Here is a 24,485-nt window from a genome sequence, read left to right as displayed (position 1 = left end):
TCTTGTTTAGGCCCAGATGGATCTTGTTTTCTTATCCATTCTATTTATGCTATGTTTTTTGATTGGAGAGTTTAACCCATTGACATTTAGAGTGAGTACTGAAAGATATGAATTTATTGCCATCGTGCTGCCTGTAGAGTTGGAGTTTCTGGTGGTGTTCTCTGGTCCTTTCTAGTTTTTGTTGCTTTTTTGGTTTTGTTTTGTCTTTTATCCCCTCAGAGAGTCCCCCTTAAAATTTCTTGCAGGCCAGGTTTAGTGGTCACAGACTCCTTTAGTTTTAGTTTGTCTGGGAAACTCTTTATCTCTCCTATTTTGAATGACAGCCTTGCTGGATATATAATTCTTGGCTGCATATTTTTCTGATTCAGCACACTGAATATATCCTGCCACTTCTTTCTGGCCTGCCAAGTTTTTGTGGATAGGTCTGCTGTGAACCTCATCTGTCTTCCCTTATAGGTTAAGGACTTTTTTCCCTTGCTGCTTTCATAATTCTTTCTTTGTCTGTGTATTTTGTGAATTTGACTATATTATGCCTTGTTAATGGTTCGTTTTTGTTGAATTTAGTGGGAGCTCTTTGTGCTTCCTGGATTTTGATGTCTGTGTCTTTCTCCAGGTTAGGAAAGTTTTCTGCTATGATTTGCTCACATAAACCTTCTACCCCTTTTTTCTCTCTCTTCATCTTCTGGGACTCCTATGATTCGGATGTTTTTCTTTTTTAATGAGTCACTGAGTTCTCTAATTTTTTTTAAATGTTTTTATTTTTGAGAGAGACAGAGTGTGAGCTGGGGAGAGGCAGAGAGAGGGAAACACAGAATCTGAAGTGGACTCCAGGTTCTGAGCTGTCAGCACAGAGCCCAACACAAGGCTTGAACTCGTGAACTGCAAGATCATGACCTGAGCTGAAGTCAGATGCTTAACTGAGCCACTCAGGCAACCCCCTAGCTGTAATTTCTTCCTGCTCTTTCTTTTGGGGTGAATTGCTTCGTTTTGTCACTTTGGAAGATGAAAAAAGAGTTAATAAAATAAAAAATTAAAATTAAAAAAATTAAAAACAACACAAAAAATCAAATAAAGGAATCTAGATCCTAGGTGTATTTGGGTCTGGTTGTTGAAAGAAGTTGGATAGAATAGAGAGAAAAGGGAAAGAAAAAGAAGAGAAAAAAAGGATGAAAGTAAGAAAATGTTTAAAAAATTTTTTAAAGCCCCAATAAAACAGAATAAAATGAAAAGAAGGAAATTAAATTGAATTTAAAATTTTACAAAAAAATAAAAAATATAGTAAAAAAGTTTTTAAATATTTTTTTAAAAAACAGAAAATAAATTTTTTCTCTTTCTGTATCCAAGAATAAGAAAAGAAACAAAAAAACTCAAATAGATGGACCAGCAAACATAATGAAATTACATCCAGTTTCCTCTAGAACTCAAACTCTGAAGCATTTTATAGTGTGTACACTAAACAGGCAGAGAGACTTCTGGTCATCCTCTAGGGCTTGGTTGGTGCAGTTGGATGGAGCTTGATGTAACAGCTCCGTTCTCTACTAGGTGGCACTGCTTAGTTTACTGGGGTGGATTGGTGTGGCACAGAGCACTTGTATGCAGATGCATGAGAGAGGTGAAAATGGCATCACCCAGCTTCCCAGTCTCTGGCATCAGAACTCTGAGCTCTCACTGACCAGCAATCAAGTACCCCTCCTTTGTCTCTGGCTTCTGTCCACTCCCCACTTCTACACTGTCTGTGTCCAAGCTGTCAGCCTGCCAGATGGCACTTCCCTCCTGAATTATATCTCAATGGGGCTGTGTTACCAAACCCCTCACTTCTAAGAGTCCTGTGGCTTCGACTTGCTCCAACCCTCTGGGGAAGCGTCTTGCTGGGCAACGACCAGGTGCTGGCTTGCCCCCCAGGAATGTTCATGCGGTCATGCTGTTGCACAGTTTCAGAGATTGTGGCCAGGTGTCCGCCTGCCCCAGAAAAAGTTCATGGGATAGCACAGCAGCTGAGATTCAGAGATTATGGCAAAACACAACATACAACCAATGCCAGGTTTCACCTCACTCTGGTGTCTTTGTTCCAATACCAGCAAACATGGCTGTTCCCTGGGGTCTGCTGGGACCTTTGCCTGTGGGGACACTATAGCCTCTACCAAATGCCCTCCTAGCAGGGGAACAGCTTCTCCCTGTGTGGTCCACGGAGCCCTTGGACCTCCTTGTCTGCTTCTGGGGATTTGCCCTTCCCATCAGAGCACCACCACATATTGACTCTGCTCTACCTTGTTTCCAGAGTACTAATGGTATTGAAACGCTCTCCTTTCCCTTTCTCCCTTTCTGGTTCAGTCACTTGTGGGTGTTTCCACTCTTTTTCTTTCTCTCCAGCTACTTTCGGGGGAGTGCTTTTCCTGGACTCTCCCCCATTTTCTCAGTCCTCTCTCTGCAAAAACAGCTCCCTACCCTCCACGGCTTCTCTCTTCCCAACTGAACTCTCCGTGCTGTGTACCTGCCAAGTTCTGTGGCTCAAGTTATACAGATTGTTGGGTTAATCCTCACATCAATTTTCTAGGTGTACAAAATGGTTTGGTGCTGATCTAGCAGCATTTCAGTGACGAGAGAAGCCAAGAGCTTCCATGCTGCTCTGCCATCTTGGCCCCTCTCCCACTATATCAATTTTGTCTTTTTATTAAGGTACATTTGTTTCATAAAACATAGATCTATAAAGAAGAAAATAAAGACCACCCAGAAAACACAACATCTTCAGCCAACCTATGTTACCACTGTAATAAATATAACTGAATAACAAAGGAAAACCTCAAAAAAATATATAGCTTTCATTATAGAAAACAATTATGCTGCCTTGATTTTGACAACTTTATAGAGGAAATAAACTGATAAGAGACTAATGAATTCACGGTAAATCCAAAATCAGAAATGAGGTCCACTAGCACCACATTCATGTTTAAGGCAGTACCGTTGAAACTCATATTTTGCGATAAAAACAAATAAAGACCGTTAAACACACACGCATGTATTCTTCATCACAGCTATATGCTGTGTGACTTGAATCTGATCAGAAAAGTTTCTGGCCTGCCTGCTGCCACCAGGGAACAGCTCCAGCACAGACAGCATTGCTCCAGACTTTCATCATACCTTATCAGCAAAGTGCTGGATGATAAAGGATGTATTTGACATTCTGGGCTTTTCAAACAAAGCGTTCTTGTTGACAAAATTATTGTATAGCTTTTGAAGCCAGTTTTCATCAGTTCCATGTGGTAACTGCAAGACAAAAGCAAACCAAATAGTAAGTAAGACAACTGGAGATGAAAGGTTAAGAAGCACAAAAAAGCACTAATTCTGACAAATCAAGTGAGCTGGAACCCCAGAGTGAGATGCTTAGATCTGCGGCTGATTTTTATTATTTTTATTATTTTTAATGTTTACTTATTTATTTTGGGGAGAGAGACAGACTGTGTGTGTGTGTGTGTGTGTGTGTGTGTGTGTGTGTGTGTGTGTAGGGATGGGCAAAGAGAGAGAGGAAGATACAGAATCCAAAGCTGGTTCCAGGCTCTGAGCTGTCAGCACAGAGCCCGATGCAGGGCTCAAACTCACTAACTGTGAGACCATGACCTGAGTCAAAATCAGATACTTAACCGACTGAGCCACCCAGGTGCCCCTCCTTTTAATTTTTTTATTTTTAAAAATTATTTTATTGATTATTTATTTTTTATTTTATTTTATTTATTTTTTAAATGCTTATTTACTTTGAGTGAGAGAGAAAGAGAGGGAAGGAGAACATGAATGGGGGAGGGGAAGAGAGAGGAGAGAAAGAATCCCAAGCAGGCCCCACACTGTCAGCAGAGCCAGATGTGGGGCACAATGCCATGAACCATGAGAGGAACATGAGCCGAAATTAAGAGTCAGACGCCTAACTGACTGAGCCACCCCAGGTGCCCCTATGGTTCCTTTTTATAAAGCAACTCCAGGCATACATCTGTCCTTGATCTTAACAATCTTTAGGGTGCCATTTAAACAGATATATCCATGCCCCTTTAGACAAACAAAATGTTATAAACTAGAAGGAAATGGACATATAATGACTCAAGAATGAATTTATTTTTGCAAATTTGGCAGTATTACTATTACTTCTTCTCAGAGAAGTCTAAAGGTTCAGGGGACAAATAGCATGGGTTCCATTACATGAATGTGACTTTTATTCTCCATCGAATGGGGAAAGACTGGCACCTAAATATAGTCCTCCCCACTTTGCCCAATCTCAGAAAAATAGATTTTCTTTTGTTTTACTGCTTAACTAATAACTACCTACTGAAACAAAGCTTAGTTGCAAAACTTGTTCTTGATGCTGGTGATTTGCAAGTGATCAATTATATTCAATCCAAACTTAGTGAAGTTAATATCCCATTGTGCCCAAACAACTCCTGCATGCTTCTTCATGACATTGGTCACCTAGGGAATGTCTGTGTAGAGTAGGTACAAGTATTTCCTGGAGGCTACCTTGGCCTATGCACCCTACCCTCATTAGATCATTCCGGAATGCTTTGACCTGATGCCAGCCCTTTAATCTTCTGTCACTGTGGTACCAGATAGGATAATTCATGAGTAAAACCATGGAATCAACAATTCTGGGGAGAAATGCCAGTAAGTCTTCAACAGTATGGTGTTTTTTGTTTTTTGTTTTTTTTTTGGTAGAAATAAATCTCTGGAGAGGAAACTAAATCTATGTTTAAGCATCATAATACAATCTTTAAACCAAAAACAAAATACTGCCCTGGGGATTATTTGTCCCTGAGGTCCCATGAGGAACATTGCTAGGCTGCCCCACTGTTAAGTTGCTCCTCCCAGAAGGACATAACAACAGTAGAACGCTTCTTTCAAATTATATGATGTTGATTTTTCAGCTACACCTCCAAATGGATGACTCACAAGAATGAAGAAACAAAAGAAAACTCAATTCTTGTTAGTCATTAACAAGTGGCATGAAGTCACCTGCCATTTTCCGGTCCATTCTACATACCCCTCGGTGCTCAAAGGGCTCCCCCTTGCTGGACATGGCCTGAGAGGTTGTGCGTGTTACCCAATGGTGGGCTACACATGCTGAGGGCGAGGCTCACCCGGCCCTCTGTTGTTCCTGCTACAGACTCCTGTCCCAGCATTAATACTCAACCAAATGGGTAACACATCTGAAATTTAAATGTACATTTAAAAATCCATTTTGTAATATTCTCATTTGTTACCACTTGGAAGTTGAAAAAAAAATTTCAGTTACCAAGCATTCTTCATCCAGTAGCTCCAAAATGCCCATTTTTGCTTCAATCAAGTCAATAACTGGTTGGTTGTCATAAAAATCTATCAGAGTCCAAGGGATATCTTCCTTCATATATTCTTCTTGTTCAAGTTTAAAGACATGCTGGAAATCCAGAAGTTAATAGAGAAAATAAAACAAAACATTAAAGTGTGCTTCCAAAGTCTAGGACATAAGCATCTGGAAAATACAGACACCCGACTGGTTTGCAGTATTTAAGGAAGACCCTGAGGTACAGGCAGCCCTCCTTATCCATGATCAATGTTGTCAAGTTCCTAACGTGAGTCTAGCCGTCATCCTCCCACCTGGTCTGAGTGGAACCCCACATGCTGTTTAGCCAACACCCAGCATACTCAGGGTGGTCCTGCAACCCCTCCCAGCTCATAGCACTGCTGGTATCCAAGAAAGAGGCAGCCTCTCTGGCCGGTGGGAGCCAGCCTGCTCGCAAATGCTGGCTGTGGGGCCAGTGTGAGAAGCCAACAACATGGAGAGCTTTGTTCACTCCTTGTTCAGGCCCTAAAGGTATCAGGGAGGCTTCCCAGAGGACAGGCTCAGGCTCATCCTGGCTACACGTGGGGGGAGGGGAGGGGCAGTGAGGAGAAGAAGCCCAATAGGAAGCTGAGAAACAAATGACTCTCAAACCAGAGAGAGCACAGTAGTGAGGGGACTAAGGGGAATGCAAAGAATGGTGGGGTGACTTCAAGTGAGCTACGTAGCATATCTACCTGGAATAAACCTTACTTGTAGTTATTAAATGTTAAACTTCCAGGGAATCCTTGAGAAAATACAAATTTGCAAGGGGATGAAATTCAACAGTATACATGGATTTATTCCAAAGTGAGGAAAAGGAAAGAAAAGAAACATTTAATGAGTATGAGTCAGTGTTAGGTCTTCTCCTTACAACATTACACAGGCAGAGACTACTGACCCAGTTTTAAAAAAGAGGAAACTGAGGCTCTGAGCCCAAGGTCCCAAACGAAGAACGTGAGAGAGCTGAGATTCAAACCATCTCAGCTCTCAGGACAGGAGCAGGTGGGTTACAGCACCGAGAGGGGCAGGTACAAGGATAAAGAGGCTTGCAGGGCCGTGGAAACTAACTAAATTATTCAGTCTAGCTGCACAGAGGGTCTGTGAGCAAGCACGGGAGGCGATGAACTGACGCTGAGCTGCTGGCCAGGGGCCTAGAAAAACAGGAACAGGGATGGGCAAGTATGATTTCAAGATATGGCCACAAGGTGGTGCAGTGACCCAGCGTGTGGCTCCTTCACTACTCTGGAGATGTGAGGAGAGAGAGGCTCTTTGGCTCGCATGCAGGGTTGAGAAGCAGGCAGAAAAGAAAGAAGGCAGAAAAGTCACCTACCAGGTTAAACTGCTGTTGCAGCTTCTCATTAGCGTAATTGATGCAAAACTGTTCAAAGCTGTTCACATCAAAGGTTTCAAAACTGAAATATGGTTTAAACAAGTTAAAACATTTCTTGAAGGGCACACACATTTGTTTATAGCTCAGTATTTTTTGACGAACTTCACAGTTTAGAAGTTTGCTATGTTTTCTGCAAATTTTAAATATGCCTCACAGCTTTTGGTTTTAATATCCTGGCAGGTTACAAATCATCTTTTTCCAAGCTGCCTCTCCAAGGAATCTGGTGTGTACAAGGCACCAACCCTGAAGCAGGCCTTCCAGAAGGCTGGTCACAAGAGGATGCATCATTTGATTCACACAACAGCACTGACACCCAATTATCTTCTCTTTGTCGATGAGGAAATGGGACTCTGAGAGATTAAGAAAGGTGCCTGAGGTCACGCAGGGACTATGAGCCTGCCTGACTACAAGGCCCATGCTTTCAGGTCAAAGGCAATGCTGTTTCCTGTTCGCTCACTCTTTGTTTCACAGCTGCCTCCTCAAGGCCTGGCTTCATAGTTCTTGGAGGACAAGGGCGAGGTCATTCGATGGCCCACAGCCCAGCAGACCCCATCGGGTCTACTTTTAGACTTTAAATACTTATCTCTGGAGTTGCAAGCTCAAGACTGGAGAGGAGGCAGGCGGTGACAGAAACAGGGAGTGGGCTGGAGACAGCACTACAGTGAGACTTACTGCAGGCTACCACAAGCAGGCTGTCCTGCGGCGGCAGCTGCAACTCCGTTCCATCTGCCGTGACCATGATTAACGCAGGTCTGAATGCCAGACGGCTCGACTCACAAGAGAAGCTGAAAATCTGGACTCACATGTGAATTCTTTCACCCTGTAAGCGGTGATGTGGTCTGGACAAAACACAGCACCGACTTTTGCCTCCCAGCCAGGTGAACGCTTCTGCCAGGAGCGCTCCTGCACTGCAGGTATGAGGGTCAGGGCCTATGACCTCACTTAACCCTAACACTGCCCTATGTGCAGGACCAGCAAGACCCACCGTTACACCTGAGGGCCAGAGGCCAAAGCAGCGAGTAGTGCCAGACATGCAATTTGACCCCAGCTCTTAGTGCCTCCAAAGCCTTGGTTCTTAATTGCTTTAATTCTGAGTGGTTCCTGCCAACTCCAACCACAGGTTCCCTGGGAACCTCACTTGACTGAGCTAGTTTGGCTCAGGTTAGAATTCCAGGGTAGGTTGAGGGCCTGGATTGCACTCTGGACAGCTTCAGGGTGATCAGAGCAGGAGCAGAACCCACACAGCTCTTGATGATCCCATTCCACATGTACCCTCACAAGCCCAGGGCCGGTCTGGACACGGTGGACAGACCAGCGCTAGGCCAGGGGGAGAGTCCAAAGGGCCTTGTTATGCTCCTCAGCCCACAGCCAGGGCCAAAAGCAAGGCTTTCTACAGGAGGGATGGAATCAAATATTAATTATTATTTTCCTGCCCTTTTGCCTACTCCCTCTCCCCAAAATGGGCCCTCAGATCTAAAGTTCAAAAGCCATGGGAAGACCTAAATTCTATGACTTAAAATGCCAGAAGCACATCAGCTACAACATTTCACATTTCAATGATGCTTATGGTTCTTAAGGCGACTTCACAATTTCTTCCATTTGGTCTTCAGAATAACCCTATGAGAGAGGTCCCATCTTACAGATGCAAAAACTGAGGTTTAGAGAGGTCTTGGACTCTCTCAGGGCCACACAAGTGATTTGCTGCCATGCTTGCTCCCAGCGTTCTGCCTCCTAGCCCCAGGCCCTTCCCACTCTGGATCCAGAGCACATAGACCAACCCCAGCACATAGCTCCAGACCCCAGCCCGACTGGCTGGAGAACCACAAGTCTTCATGTTGTTCTGAGCAGACACCTCCAGACTCACAGCTTTTCAGCGCTGCTAACTTTTACTTTGGGGCTGCTGTATTTCCAGGTGGAATTGAGCCCCATTCCCTCAAAGGCTGCATGGCGTGCATGAGCAAGGGCTGATCCACGTGAGCTTACCAGATGGAGAAAGTAGTGAAAGGATCCGCCCCAGGCGGCAGCACTGTTACTCAGAGAAGAGCTTATTCCTTTCTTTTTTTCTTTTTCTTTTTTTTTTTTTTCAGAAGGCACCGTTAATTCATGGATGGCGGCAAGTACGCTACTTTTAGAATTTCTGAAGAGGAACTTAATTTTTAAATTTTAATTTAAAGTATACTCTAACAAGTTCTTATAAATTTATAGTTACTCCTGTCTCTGATTTGCTCACTGAACCAAAACTTCAAATTCCTTATGATAGTGGTCTTTGTGGATCTGACTGCTGCCTGCCAGCCATTCTCCTCCACACCGAGGTTCGTACTCAGCTGCCCTCCTCCCCCCACCCCCCAACCTCCAGCACATCCATCTGCTCATTTGCTTATTCCCATCACAAGAACCCTCTCAATCTCTAATTACCTGCCTGCCTCCTCCACTAAGATTAAATCCCAAGAGGGCAGGGGTCATGTCCCTATTCCATTCACCAATCACACACGTGATTGTGTTGGATAGATGGAATAATATATCCTAAAGGACTATTTATTTTTAACACATTAAAAAACACAGAAGAGAGATTACTGTAACAATCATGTATTTACACCACAATGAAAGAGACCATTGTTAAATAAGACTATTAGTTTTTAAAAGCCTACTTAGGTTGAGGCACCTGGGTGGCTTAGACGGTGAAGCATCTGACTCTTGATTTTGGCTCAGGTCATGATCTTTCAGTTTGTGAGACTGAGCCTTAAGTTGGTCTCTGCCCTGACAGCACAGAGCCTGCTTGGGATTCTCTCCCTCCCTCTCTCTGCCCCTCCCCTACCCCTCTCCCTATCTCAAATAAAAAACATTAAAAAAAAAAAAAACACTTTAAAAGTCTACTTAGATTTTTACTGGCTGCTCAAATCCTCTTTTTAGAACAAGACAAGGTAAATCATTTATTAGACCATCCCAGTGATGTATCAGTATTTTAGAACTGTTGACATATGCTATTAATTGGGAGTCACATGCATTAACTCAGAATCTAAATTAAACAAAGTAACTCCCTTGAGGCATTGTCTCACATTAAACTATGGGAAAGCGGTTTCTCTGTACCTGGGTAAAAGTTCAACAGCATCATGGCCCATCTGCTTCCTCCCTCCTCCAGCAGGCTGGGGTAGGGGTGCCTAGAGCCGGGCTCTCCTCTTTGTATGGGAAAGAGAGGTTGGGCTGCTTCTCACAGGGTGTGGGGGAACACTCCCCAAGCCAGGTGGGATACTCTGTGATGCCTCAAATGGAATAATCTGCCCCTTCCCACACGGAGAAACCAGGATTGGTCCTGGGAGGGGTGAGGCATTGGGTATTTAAGGCCAGGTGTTGACAAACAGAAGCCTGAGTTCCAACAACCCTCAGAGCCTGCTCCCACGCTGGTCTGTCCTCACTTACACTCTGGGGAATCTGTGGGCATCTCGAGCATGTGTTTGGCCTGGGATTTAGAAAAGGAAGACTGGGCACAGAGGAGGAAAAGCGCCTCCAGTGTGGTGGGAACTTGGTCCCCAACAGTGTTAAAAGAGCTGGAGAAGGGCTGGGGTCCGACAACAGAAGAGGATTCTGGTGTGAGAAGCTGGCTGGTCAAAAGCCTGGGTTTGGGTCGACCTAGGACCCTGTGAACATGAGCAAGGTCCAGAACGTCTGGGAATGTCATTTTACCCCTTTGAAATGGGAAAGGTGTGTCAGGGCTCCACATCTCAGACATGAGCAGGAATTTCACACAGCACTGGGCTCTCCCACCAACAGAGCAACCACGAACACATTTCTGAGTCTAAGCCTTGGTTGTTTCCTTTCTGTTTGAAGAGTGAGAAAGCACATGAAAACCATCCAGCACAGTAGCTAGCATATGGTGAGCTCTTGATGTCAGCCATTATTAATTCAGCACTGATTTAATACACTCTACATAAAACACACTGGAGCCCAGGGGACCATACTTAACATTCATACATGCAAACAGAGAGAAGACCACCTTTCTGATCATGTGAAACACAAAAAAGGAATGAGAACAAAATGATCTAAAAATAATGAGCATTTGACATTTAAATGACAAAAGACAGGCTCACAGAAGAGAATCTTACCCATAAATGTCCAAAACACCAATAAAAGTGTGCTGCTTGCCTGAAAACTGCAACGCTTGGTTAATTCTGTCCACAATGAAGTTGAACAGGTGAGCGTAGATCTTTTTGGCCAGTGCATCCCTGGCGTTGATAGCTTGGGGCCTGGTCATGGGTTTTACCACCGTCTCAGAGGTTGTAATGATTTTCCGATTGCATAGCCACTGAGCAAATTTGCTACTCTCCAGGCCAAGGAGCTCACAGAACACCTCCAGGTGAGTGTCATCCTCCTTCAAAAACAAGCACAAACCCCATCAGGGCCATCTGGCCATCCAACCCAGCTCCAGCCCACCCAGCAGGGGCCCCTCGGCCTCCATCTGGGCCTATGTGAGAGACGAGGATGAACTGGCATGAAAATGACCAGGCCTCATGAGACAGAGGCAGGCCTGGGAGGAAGGCAGGAGGGGCCACAGCAGCATGGGGCCTGCACATGGCCTTGGCAGTCCTGGGCTGCATCCCACCTGGATTTTCATTCTGGCCAAAGAATGTCAGGGGTGAGTAAGGCCACGAAGGCAATCCTCCCCTTTCTGTGCATATGGACACAGCCTCAAGGTCCCTCTCTTTCCTTTGCAAGATGCCAGGGCCACCTACCGTTGCACGTTCACTCACTCTGTCCCTCCCTGTGTGCTCGGGGTTTGCGTGGGAGGTCTTAGTCCTAAGGTACCTAGATGTCATCGTCAGAGCACCCGGTGGGGTCCCTTCACAGAGCTGGCTTCTCAGCTGACAGAGTGAATGTGTCAAAGACTTTTCCTGGACACACAAAGTAAATCTTGCTTCTCTCCCAGCTGGGGCATGAGAGCTGCCCCATTGGTCACAGACAAGGAAAGGTCTGTTTCTGTTTGTCCTCAACCAGCATGGACAAGGAGTCCTTGTCACTTGGCAAGGAGGTGTGAACCCTGTGACTGAGCAGTATCATTCCTCTCTGGCAAGGGAACTTCTGAGGCAGGCTAATCTGTAGAATCATCACAGGCAATTAGAAAACCATGTGGTTGTACTTAAAAAGCATCAGATTACAGTGGAGCATAGAACCTAAAAAGTCCCAGTACCTCCTTACTGTCCACCCACACCCCTTCTGACCAACATTCCAGGAACACAAAGCTTTTACTCGGGCACCTGATCTCTTCAGTGTGTAGCAGACTGCCAGAGTCATGGGTCTTCTTCCTTCCAAGAAGGAACTAAACCATCTGAGTCAAAAACATTCAGCTACAGGTCCTGCCACAGGGGGAAGGAAAGGGGCAACAATTCTTAAAAAGGTGACTTCATCTAGATTGTATTTGCCTGATATTCCAAGTTTCTGATGCAAACAAATGGTATGTATGTTCCAAAGATAGGACCAGTAATTATAGAATTCTAATTTGCTATGAAGATTCTACATCTTGGGGCACCTGGGTGGCTCAGTCAGTTAAGCATCCAACTCTCGGTTTCAGCTCAGGTCATGATCTCACAGTTTCGTGAGTTTGAGCCCCACATCAGGCTCTGCACTGGCAGTGTGGAGCCTGCTTGGGATTCTCTCTCTCTTCCTCTCTCTCTGCCCCTCCCCTACTCATACTGTTTCTGTCTCTCTCAAAATAAGTAAGTAAAATTTCAATAAAGGAGATTATACATCTTTTTCGAGGACTTTGTCTCCTTAGATTGATAAACAAAGGATTTTTAGTCTAGTGGTTTTAACTCTTGCTCCAAAATACTACCTTCATAACAAACTTAATGGGACAGAGTTCAATGCAAGGGCAATTGTTGGGTGGAAATCACACCTTTAGTCTAAGGAGTTTGAAAAGAACGCGTGCAGAAGCCCATTCCACGGAGGTACATGGGAAGGTACAGAGGGAGAAAGAACACCCACCACATGCACAAGAGGCTCCTACCCAGGCCTACTATCCCCTCTCCCAGAAGCTCCCAGTCTCATGTGAACTGACTAACCCAATGAGGGCTGGACACTGGTGGCATGGGAGGGGCATTTAGTGTGAGAGCTTGAGGAGAGGGAGGAAAATTACTTCCTGGTCAAAGGACAACATAACTGAGGCACTGGAGCCAAAAACTACATGCTCCATCCACTGTTTGGTTCTCTTCTGCCCTAAACTTCAGCTACCAGAGAGCCAAGAAATTACCAGTGTACTGTCACCATGAGTCTTTCGGAGAACATGAAAATGGACATTGTTAGATCATGAACTGAATGCTTCCTCCAAAAATTCATATGTTGAAGCCCTAACCTCCAGTGTGACAGTATTTGGAGTAGGGCCCGTGGGAGGGGACTGTGTTTAGATGAGGTCATAAGGGTGGGACCCCATGATGGAATCAGTACCCTTCTAAGAAGAGGAAGAGACCAGAGCTCTCTCTCTCTCTCTCCCTCTTTCTGCTGTGAGGACACCGCAAACAGGAGGCTATCTGCAAGCCAGGAAGAAAGCCATCATCAGGAGCACAACCATGCTGGCATCCCGATCTCAGACTTTCAGGACTATGAGAAAACCACTTCCTGTTGTTGAAGCCATCTAGCCTATGCTGTTTTGTTATGGTGATGGCAGCTGACAAGATAGACGTGTATATATATGCCAAGATTTAAAGGTCAAGAGACTGCACATTTCATAGAAACATTTTTCACTATATGTTATTTTCTTCTTGATGTGGATATTAACAAGCATAACCAAATACATGCCGCTACCAAGGATCACTTCTCATAATTTTGTCGAAGAGACACACATATAAACTAACTTTGTGTTTGGTAAGTAGAGAAATCTGTCACAAAACTTCTATGGAATATATTTCCAGAGAGAAAGCCAGAACCATTGGTGCTTAGTGCAGGCAAGTGTTGGGAGGCAGGAGGCATCCTTTCTGCTTAACATATCCAGCTCCCTCAGGGCCCTATGTGACTTGTACCCTCTCTTCCCACACACACATTTTCTGGCCTTATGTACCACCCCTTGTTTTACTCATTCCTCTTTGGATATATTGACTTGATCTTTTTTTTTTTTTTTTTTTTTTTTTTTTATTTTTCAAACACCTCCTGCCTGAGGGCCTCTGCGCCTGCTGTTCCCTCTACTTTTGAATGTTCTTCCCCCAATACAGGCACAACTCACCTTCTCAGCTTCAGGCCTCTGCCCACCGCCACCATATCAGCAAGGCTTTCTCTGAATGCTCTACACAAAGACGTACAGCCCCTCTGTACCCCCTACTCTGCTTCAGTTTCCTTTTTAATAGCCACCACCAGCTGCCAGAGCCCATAATTACTTATTGTGTCTCCTCCCCTCCACTTCCTTCCCCTAGAGCATAAGCCTCATGAAGGGCTTCCTGTCTTGCTTTGTTTGCTGCTGTTTCTCCAGAGCCTACAGCAGGGCTTGGCACATAGAAGGAACTTGGTAAAAATTTACTGAATAAAGGAAAACACATGGAGAATGCCTTTCCCCCTCCTCTACTGTTGCAAGAGGAAGAAGTTTTACTCTTTAAAAGCCACCCCTGGAAATCCTTGCTTTCTTCTCCTGAAACCAGGTCTCCCCGGTGGGCCCAATGTGCCCGGTGCTAAGATGCAGAAGCAGGGTAACCACAAGACTCTCTACTCATGACTCTTTGAACACAGGAAGGTGAAACAAAGCAGCGGCTTACACTAACTGAGGATCTCTCGTTGCCCACCGCTGTGATCTGCACGTTGCCCAGATGGAGGATGGCTGCTAGGATCTTAAAAACATCCATCTGAAAATCTTCCTTGAAACCTGAAAAAAAATTTCCAAATTAGGGTTACTGCATTTCTTCTCTTACTTCACACTAGTAAGATAAGCACCTGAATTCTTTCAAGACACTCTAGTGCCATCAGTGCCAAGATCTGAACTTGAAATGACACAGATGTGAATTCTGCAGCCCTCTAGGTTTCCCCTTTTGGCATTGCTGCTAGAAGTTCAACACAAAAAGTAATATGCAAGTAACCACTTCATGTCAGTTTCCTGAGAGAATCAGCTCTCATTTATTCGACGTGATATGCTTCCTTTATTTTCATTGTGTTTCTTTTTTTTTTTTTTTTTTTTGGTTCACAAGCTCCTTGAATTCTTCTTGTGGTGGGTGCTGGATGGATTCCATCTGCCTCTGCAGCCTCAGGGGGCTGAACCATCTGGCTGAAGGCAATGGGCTCTCATGCCCTCTGGCCTCTGGTTGGGTGTGACCAGCGAGGACTGCTGGCAGGAGATCAGAGATCAGGAGGAGAGAGGTACTAGATAGGTCATCCCTGTTTCTCTCCCTGCAAAGTTGCCTCAGGCTCTCAGTGTTGCCAACTGACAGGTCATCGCTCCTGGTCTGGTGATGACTTCCCCCAACTCTACTTTCTGGCTCCAGTGACACTGCTGTGCCCAAATGGGAAAGAGCAGTGAACAGCTCTGCTCCTGACCCTGGCTACTTGCTGCCCCTTATAGCTCCCACAGATCTGTCCACGTCTTTGTAGTTGGTCCCTTCATAGATAAACCCTCCTTCTTTTATCTTAATTTATGTGGACCCTGTATTTCCCACTGGGACCCTGACCGCTGTAGGTAGCATATAAATTACGAATATATAACATACTCAGTCACCTTAGGTCATTAGCACATTTCCTGGAGCCAAAAATAAACCTAGCCAGCTACTAGGGAGGATTTTGTGTCCAATGTCTGCAAATCACGATAGAGAACCTGCCAGTTGCGAGCAGGGCTTTGCTAGGTCAGGACTCCAGGGCGGGAGTAGGGTGGGGGATGGGGGTAGGCACCAGGTGGTGCATCAAGGAGCTTGGAGATACTCTAAGGGGGGGGGGGGCAGGCTCATTCATGTCGATATCCATGCTCCCTGGTCTGCGTGGGAATGGCAGGTGTTGTCATCACCTGTGACTCCCCCCACTCCCTCCAAGCAAAAAACAGCAGGTCCTAAATGCTGAGTAAGAGTGGCCACGGCCACCCTCTGCTTCTCCCTTGAGGACACCTGCACTATTTCAATAGCAGCTAGGTCATGTTCTTAAATAATTTCAGAACCTACACAGTCTTCTCTACTTCAAAGATTAAACAAAACCAAAGGTGCAAAAGATTTCAAACCAAAAATATGTGGAAGGCTCCAGCTCAGCCTGAGTCTAGGCATTGTTGCTGCCTTCTGTTTGGACTTAATGCTTCCACTAGAAAGACAGATGTGTCTAACAGAAATAACCCCCACCCCCCCGCCCCAGGCCACTACCATGATAAGCGTCAGGTCAGTGAGGAGGAAAAGCAACTAAAAACACACCATCTGGGGATCTTCATTTTGGCATTCCCCAGTCACTGTGTGACTGATCCATAACTAAATCATTTCACTATTCCACGTCTTCCAGAATCCACGAAAGTGAGGATGTGAAGGAGAGGACTTAAGACCTCAGTGAAGGAATTCTCTTTAGTGAGGCAAGGTCATGTGAAAGTGTGGCTGGCCTGAGTGAGACTTCAGTGAGAAGCACAACAGGCAAGGATCTTGAGCCTGAGGTCCAGGCCAAGTCTGACTCTTTCCAGGGTATTCATTCTGTCAGAGAGTAAACGGTCAGGCAAGGATAAAAGGGTTAATTGAGATCAGAAGAACAAAGGAAAGGAGCTTTTGGTCAAAGTACATCCCCTTCTGCTTCATCGGGGCATAAATCCATGACCAGCTAAGGTGTCTCAGGAACAGAACTGGAAGGAACTCTGTGCCAGACCCTGTCTCCAGTACTTTCCATGTATCATCTCATCTAATGCTTACAACAACTATATGAAGTGAGCACCATCATGGTTCCCATTTTATAGAGGGGGAAACTAAGACAAAGAAGGGTTAGGACACGCTGGGCATCCAAGCAGTTTAAGGCCAGCGACCACTGCAATATGTGAAAAGACCCGTGGAGTTCATGAAGCCATCCTAGCTACATCCCTTTGTGGACCCTAAACACAGAGGACCCTGACAACCCCATGCCAAGCAAAGAAGTTTGAGCAGACTTCAGAGACCCATGTATGGGATGTGTTGTGAAATGTATGCGCATATTGAACTTAGATGACCTCACTGCTAATTTCTCCATACTAGCTTCATAACTAACACAGCAATGGACAAATCAAGTACTTATTTAGCCATTACATTTTTAAAAAGGGTGGTATGACCAAAGGTGCTATAAACCTACATACAATTCAGGTTAGGCGGTCTACCCTTGAGGAGATCTCCATCTAAAAAAGAGAACACTCGGGGCACCTGGGTGGCTCAGTTGGTTAAGCGTCTGACTTCGGCTCAGGTCACGATCTCACTGTCCGTGGGTTCGAGCCCCACGTCGGGCTCTGTGCTGACTGCTCAGAGCCTGGAGCCTGTTTCAGATTCTGTGTCTCCCTCTCTCTCTGACCCTCCCCCGTTCATGCTCTGTCTCTCTTTGTCTCAAAAATAAATAAATGTTAAAAAAAATTTTTTTTAAATAAAAAAGAGAACACTGAGACCCAAACAAGAGAACACAGCAGTGAGACAAGCAGTATCAACAAGGCACACACATTGTTAGAAGTACTGCTGTTTAGAACTTTCCAAGGTGATGGAAATGTTCTGTATTTGTGCTGTCCAATAGGGTAGCTATTAGTCACATGTGCTTAGGAGCACTTGAAACATACCTAATACAACTGAGAAACTGAACTTTTAAGGTTATTTCATTTCATATTTTTTTATTTATTTTCGAGAGAGAGAGAGAGAGAGACAGAGTGTGAGCAGGAGAAGGGCAGAGAGAGGGAGACACAGTATCTGAAGCTGGCTCCAGTCTTTGAATTGTCGGCACAGACAGGTCCAGACATGGGACTCGAACTCATGAACTATGAGATGATGACCCGAGCTGAAGTTGGATACTTAACAGACTGAGCCACCCAGGTGCCCCGAAGGTTATTTCATTTTAATTTAAATGAAATGAAAACAGTCACTTGTGGCTGATGGCTACTGTGTTGGATGGCAAAGGTTTAGAGACCCTGAAATCAACATGCAGAATGAGGTATTTGGTTGGGGGGGTGGTCACAGGATGATGGCAAGCTCAAAGTTACAGTGAGGTCATCCGGTTCCACTCCACAACAGTGAATGGACCTCTGCCGTCTGCTCAAACTTCTTTGCCTGGTACGCAGTCATCAGGGAACTTCCTTGGTGAGACACACAGGGATGAAGCTAAGATAGCTTCATGAAGTCCATCCATGAATCTTCATATACTGTAAGAAAACTCTAAGGAATCCATCAACTATGCTCACTCTACCATCTAGGACAAAGGGCAGCAAATGTTTTCTTGTTAGGCTTTGCAGGCTGTACAGTCTATCACAATTCTGCCACCACAGCATGGAAACAGCCATAGACCATATTTAAACAAATGAGTGTGTCTATGTTCCAATAAAACTTTATTTACAAAAACAGACAGCAATCTGCTGACCTCTGGTCTAGGACATTTTTTAGTGATTCATGCAGTGAAGTCATGCTTTCATTAAATATATACTGATCTTTCATACTGATATAGCATGCCATAGTTCATAAACCACTTTAGACATTATCTCTTAATCCTCACAGCATCCCTAACAGCTACTGGGAGGGGCGGTGGCTACTCTCCAAAGATGGCCCCCAGTGCATCATCTTCCCAGTGTTCATGTACGGTGCAGTTCTCTCACCATGAGTTATGAGTCTGAGCTGGCCCTGTGACTCACTTTTAACCATTAGCACATGGCATTAGTGATGCTGCTTTACTTCTGAGGCTGGTTCATAAAGTCTTACAGATTTCACCAAGCCTACTGTAACCAGCTCTGGGAGAAGCTAGCCACAACGTGCACAGTTCATTTACCCTGGGACCAGCGTGCCGTGAGGAAGTTCCTGTGGAGAGAGAGAGATGCCCGCCCAGGCCCCAGTACTTCTAACCATTCCAGCTGATAGGAGAAAGAAGGCTTCAGAAGATCAGGCCCCTACCCACCGGCCCAGAATAGTCCCCAAATGAGAAGTATCCAGCTGAGCCCAGTCACCCCAGAATCACGAAACATAATAATAATGTGTCATATTAGGCCACTAAGATTTGGGGAAAAAGCAATTGGTAATTGGAACAACTGAATATTCTCAGTGCTATCTGAGTAATCAAATGGGGAAACTGATGCCCAGAAAAAAGTAAGTGATCTATGAAAGGCCACAGACCCATCTTATGACACGTGAAAAAAATCGGAGCAAATACATGCTGATAGATAATTTACTACTAAATTATGAGGTCTAACGGCCAAGGCACAGCTGATCAAAGGAGACATTCACTGGGCTAGCATCTTTAAGTCACAGGCTTGGTAGAGAGTAAACAGGTGCAGAGTCCATCACATTCCTGGCATTCTGCCCACCACACCAGTCACAGGCTGAGAGGGCTCCCTGGAAGGTCAGGGGAAGACGGCCCCAACCTCCTTCCACCCCACCCACTTCTGACACCGGGCAGCCTACACCATTAACAGCCATGAGAGGCAGTAGATTGTTTTACTCTATCTCCCCACAAGACTTTGGGGGCTTTGTCAAGACACCCACGCCAGGTGTGTAAGGCTGGGTGGGACAAGGTGAGGCAAGCTGGGTGCCAGGGGCTGACCCGACATTTGTGTCACCCTGAGAATGAGTACCTGAGTGCCTCCTTCAAGTCTGTGCTCTAGTCGCCTCTCCTGCCTCACTCTAGTCCTGGACCTGATAGTGTGGATATTTGTGAAAACCATCTGATTTGTGTGAGGCAGTGAAAAAAAAAAAAAATTGCTGCTGCTGGTCTCCAATGATCAGGGAAGGTTTCATGGAGAAAGGGGTGTTTTGCTCAAAGGATGGCTAGGGCTTGGACAACAGCAAACAGAGATTGAGGGCAGGCTGTAATATTTAGCAAGCACTGGCTACATGCTCAGCCTGGTGTCAGGGACTTTCACGTACATTTCCTCACCAGTTATCACGAGAGCCCTGTGGGTAAGGAATATGGCCATTCTACAGATCAGGAAACTGAGTCTCAGGAAGGGCAACCCCTTTAGAGTCCTGCCAACTAGATTTCAAGTCATGTTTATTTGACCCCAAAGCCTACTCTATTTCTCTTGTATCATTTTGCTGTGAGGTGAAACATTATAGAGCTGGGAAGGAGTGTCGGAAGGGTAGAGGTGGGAAGGAGGACAGGGCATGTGGACCAAGGTCCCACAGGGGCCGTGCCAGAGTGAGGCCACCTGATCCCTCCTCATACACAGTGTTCTCTCTCAATGGAGCACATTATAAAAAGATGAAATTATGACTATAATTATTTTAAGAAAATGTTTATCAGTACCCAAAGTGTTTATCTTATTATACAATACTTAAACTGCCCTTCTCCTTAATTCATTTGGAAGAGGCAAAATCAGATCGTTAATTGTGCTTAGGAAACCAACCAGTTTTCATTCACCATTATCCAAATCTTGCCTATTTTTCTGATACATTTAACCTGGAATTCTTTGCCTTTTACATTTAAATATAGTCAACCAAGCCACAATAATGAAAACAAACTGGTAAAACAAATACTCTCTGTGAGATGTAAAAATGGCCTGTCGTCTTAAACCACAGATCGGAAGCTTTGACTGGCAGGTAGGTGTTAAAGTCTATACTGATACACTATGGGAAAGTGAATGATAATTTTTATTATCAATGTCATTTGATAGACACTTTCCAAATGTGAGCTCCATGTGGGAAAGGCAAAGTGGAGAAAGACCAAGCAATCCAAGATCTTGTTTTCTATATAAAAATGTTATAAAACTTCTCCATTCCCCTGTGGTAAAACGGGGGAAATGCCCCATCCACCTCATAAAGTGCTTGTAAACTAAACAAGCTAATACAGGTAACAAAGTGCTTAGGATGGTGCGTGGCACTCGGTAAGTTCCATGTAAGCGTCTGCTATTTTATCAGGCCAAACAGGGGCAGCATGACCCTCCAGACCTGATTTACCAGTCTTCTCCGAAGGCAGCCCAGAGGAGCTTTGGGGCAGCCATGGGAGCACAGCCCATGTTTCTCACCTGCAAACCAGCGAGCCTGAGGGCTAACGAGTTGATTTCTAGATCTTTCAAGGTTAAAGCATAGTCTTGAATGCTTGGCCTCCAAATATATTCTGACTGGCTCATCCTAAGATTAGAATTTATTAGGACTCTTTAAACACATGCACCCTGGACATCCCTCTCTTTCCTTTTTTTTTAAAAGAGAAAATGGCCACACCTTGTTCAGGACACTTCAACTTACCCAGTAGTGTGAAGGTCTTCTGAGTCTCTACCATGTCTGCTCTGTCATTCACACCCTCAATGACAGTACTGCCTCCCATTCTTGTGTAATTAAATTCCTCTGCACTCCCTGAAATCAAAAGATTGTTAATGTCTGTGACACATACATTTGTACATATGTGTTTATCAGAAACAAGGCAGGAAGCTCACACGTAATGCGCTGTGGTAAGCACCTAACACACAGGAATCCATTTATTCCTTAGAATTCTACGTTACAGACACAGAAGCCAAGGCTCCGAAAAGTGAGGCAGGGCAAGAATTTAAACACGGGCATGACTACAAAGCTCATGGTATTTGTTCCCGTATCTAACCATTTTATACAGCTTTACTGGGGTTTATTGAACACAGAATAAACTCTACATGTTTAAGATGTGTAATTTGATGAGTTTTGATATAGTATACCTTGACAAAATCATCACCACAATCAAGAGGATAACCATATGCACACCTAATATTTGAATAGTAGGTGACTGTGACCCTTCAGAAGGCTCTTCCACATTCGCTACTCACATTCTGTGACAGGCATAGGTATTATCTTTATGTGAGATGTGAAGAAATTTACTGGACAATTCTATCTACCAATATAGCACAGACAACCAAGAGAGGAGAGCTGTGACAGCACAGGAGTCCACTGTTTGTGCTAAAGGACAAAGAGTTCTGCTGTCCCTGCAGCATAATTAGTCAGAACTATAAATAATAATGACCTTGAGTCATCAAGGAAGCTCAAATTATGACAGAGGTACTCCGTCTCAGAAGACAAGGAAATATGTCTTACATGTTGGAAAAACGGCTACCCAAGGAAGTTCAGGTAAAGAAAAGCATAGGGGTTTACAGTACCAAGTCCCAGTGGTCAGGAGGCCTTATTCAGGTAGTTCTGGCTGTATGATCATGAACACCCATGAGCTTTGAAAAAATCCCTGGAGTTGAAGGTCTCCACCCTGCCCCTCCATGTATCTCCTTAGTTAGATGCATCAGTTCCACCCCTAAACCCAAGGATTTATGTCTTGGAACAGAATATTTCTTTAAGTGATACTACTGTAAGAAGAAATCAACCTAGAATTTAATCCCCTACATAAAAGGGACAGATACTTCCATACATCACCACCACGTACCCAATTTAAGATGTTTAAATTCCGACTGCTGCGCAGATGCACAGAGCTGGTAAAAAATGTGGTAATTTCGTTCATTTTCTGACTGTAAAATAAAGAAAAATCCTGAAGTTATGGCAACCCTTTACAGTAAAAACATGAGGTTTTCAGGTAATGGGTCTTAGATGGCTAACGTGGACTGACAATTCTGCTCTCACAGACACCAACACTTACATGGGTTTCTTCTCTGGTTGATAAGTCTGTGAGCAACTTGCTGCCCTCTGCTGGCTCACTGGCAGAGGGAGAGCTGCTGGCTCATGATTGCCTTCCAGACAAGGACCCCAGAGAAAATGCTAGTAAATGAAAACACTCTGCGAAGTGAGAATAATGTAATTTGTACTAGGTGAAATTTTTGTTTTGAGAGAGAGAGAGAGAGAGTGAGAGAAAGAGCTAGCAGCGGGCAGGGGCAGAGAGAGAGAGGGAGAGAGAGACAATCCCAAGCAGGCTCCATGCTCAGCCTGATGCAGGGCTCGATCCCATGACCCTGGGATTATGACCTGAGCTGAAATCAAGAGTCAGATGCCCAACAGACTGAGCCACCCAGGGGCCCCTGAACTAGTTGAAAATTTTAAGAAACATCCTGCAATATAAGGCTTACTGTTACTCTCCTGGGCCAAAACTAGGAGAATTTTCTCCACTTTACTGATGGAAGGCTCTTTCTCCTAACTCCCCACCCCCCACCCCAGTAGCTGTAAGCCCATTCCCTTCCTGACAGAAAAGCCAGTCTAACATCTTTGTCTGTTTCAAGCAGTTTCTGTGTTCTAGAAAGAGAAACTTGATTGTTAAACACTAAGGATCTTTTAAATGCCCCAAAATTAAAAATCATAATTCTTCCCTTTGGTGGAGTCATATCATTCCACTGATATCGCATCTATCCATCAATTTTTTGTTTTTAAGAAACAGAAAAAAAATAAGCCAAAATACAAATGAAAGACAGGAAACTCTATTCTTCAAGTCACAAAGCAATGTAGGTTGTCTAATGAGTATGTAAGTGTAAACAGTACTTTAAGAGTTGGGAAAAAGGAAACTTAACTGATATTTTTATACTTACTTGAAAGACAACTCTGGATTTCTCCAGCAGGTAAGTTCTCATGTTGGCTCCTATAATCTGATTTCTCTCATCAAACCTGATTTCTGTGTATTTCCCAAACCGACTACTGTTGTCATTGCGGGTGGTCTTGGCATTTCCAACAGCCTACAAAACAGAGAACCCTCAATAATGTTAAAAAGATCTTTGCTTAATAAAATCCAATCCTGTAGGCTGGGAGAAGGTCTGTTTAGCAGAGGAAGGTTGGGGGGGGCGGGTGAGGGAAGCAGCCCAAAGCTCAGAGGGGACATGACACATCCTCTACCTGCCATTCAAGGCTCTCCTCCATCTTGCTAGGAGATACTGAGCAGGATTAGAACGAGCACAGGTTCTGATGTTTCATGGTTCCTAGGCTCCTGTTTTTGCTGTCTGTGTAATGCTAGAAAACTGATTTCATCTTTCCAAGTCTGGATTTCTTACCTGTAACACGGGAATAATACGCAGCTTGCGGAGTTGGGAGGATCACCACATCCATGCCCCAAATATTATAGATGCTCAATTAAAAGAACACATCATTCAAACTTTATTTCTTTCCCTATCTCTTACCACTTCTCTACCCAGACCTTCCACTCAACCAAAAAACTGCCCTCTCCCATTCTTTCCATATTCTAGGCATGACTTATGCTTTTTATTTCTACTCTTGAATTCTGTCTCTTCTCTGCCCATCCCCTCCCCCTTCCTGAGCATTTTCCATCTGGAAGTACCCTTCTCATGCACACATACTGTACTTCCTGCCCAGGTCATCATGCTTTCTGACAACACATATTTACTGAGCACCTGCTATGTGCCACGTCCTTGGGTGACAAAGGTGAACCAAGAAGACACGGTCCTGCCTTCGTGGAGCTTATAATCTAGTGGGTGAGACCAACCTTAAACAAATAATCACACAAATTTACCCACTGGGCAGTACCTCTGGACAACTTTTCTACTGCTACCTTAGATTGTGGTTTATGTTTCCATTTATTTTTTTTTTAAGTTTATTTATTTTAAGAGAGACAGAGACAGCTTGAGTAGGGGAGGGGCAGAAAGAGGGAGAGAGAGAATCTGAAGCAGGCTCCACGCTGTCAGTGCAGCTGCCAACATAGGGCTCAAACTCATAAACCGTAAGATCATGACCTGAGCTGAAGTTGAACGTTTAACCGAGTGAGCCACCCAGGCGTCCCTCCATTTAA

General features: G+C 44.5%; 1 protein-coding gene across 1 annotated transcript in view; it reads right to left on the bottom strand.

Annotated features, from left to right (window-relative positions):
- The window catches only part of MYO5C (myosin VC), a 103,302-nt gene that overhangs the window by 57,233 nt on the left and 21,584 nt on the right, over nucleotides 1–24,485 (bottom strand). The window contains exons 6-13 of the mRNA XM_030318166.1: nucleotides 23,278–23,421; nucleotides 22,191–22,272; nucleotides 21,041–21,148; nucleotides 14,459–14,565; nucleotides 10,829–11,094; nucleotides 6,669–6,750; nucleotides 5,273–5,413; nucleotides 3,139–3,264 (exon numbers count right to left, since the gene is read on the bottom strand). Of these exons, the coding sequence (XP_030174026.1) occupies nucleotides 3,139–3,264; nucleotides 5,273–5,413; nucleotides 6,669–6,750; nucleotides 10,829–11,094; nucleotides 14,459–14,565; nucleotides 21,041–21,148; nucleotides 22,191–22,272; nucleotides 23,278–23,421 (1,056 nt within the window). The remainder of the gene's footprint in view (nucleotides 1–3,138; nucleotides 3,265–5,272; nucleotides 5,414–6,668; nucleotides 6,751–10,828; nucleotides 11,095–14,458; nucleotides 14,566–21,040; nucleotides 21,149–22,190; nucleotides 22,273–23,277; nucleotides 23,422–24,485) is intronic.

Source organism: Lynx canadensis, chromosome B3 (assembly GCF_007474595.2).
Source record: "Lynx canadensis isolate LIC74 chromosome B3, mLynCan4.pri.v2, whole genome shotgun sequence".
Classification (NCBI taxonomy): Eukaryota; Metazoa; Chordata; class Mammalia; order Carnivora; family Felidae; genus Lynx; species Lynx canadensis.
The sequence above is the reverse complement of the archived record's forward strand: the minus strand, read 5'-3'. Positions and strand labels throughout refer to the sequence as shown.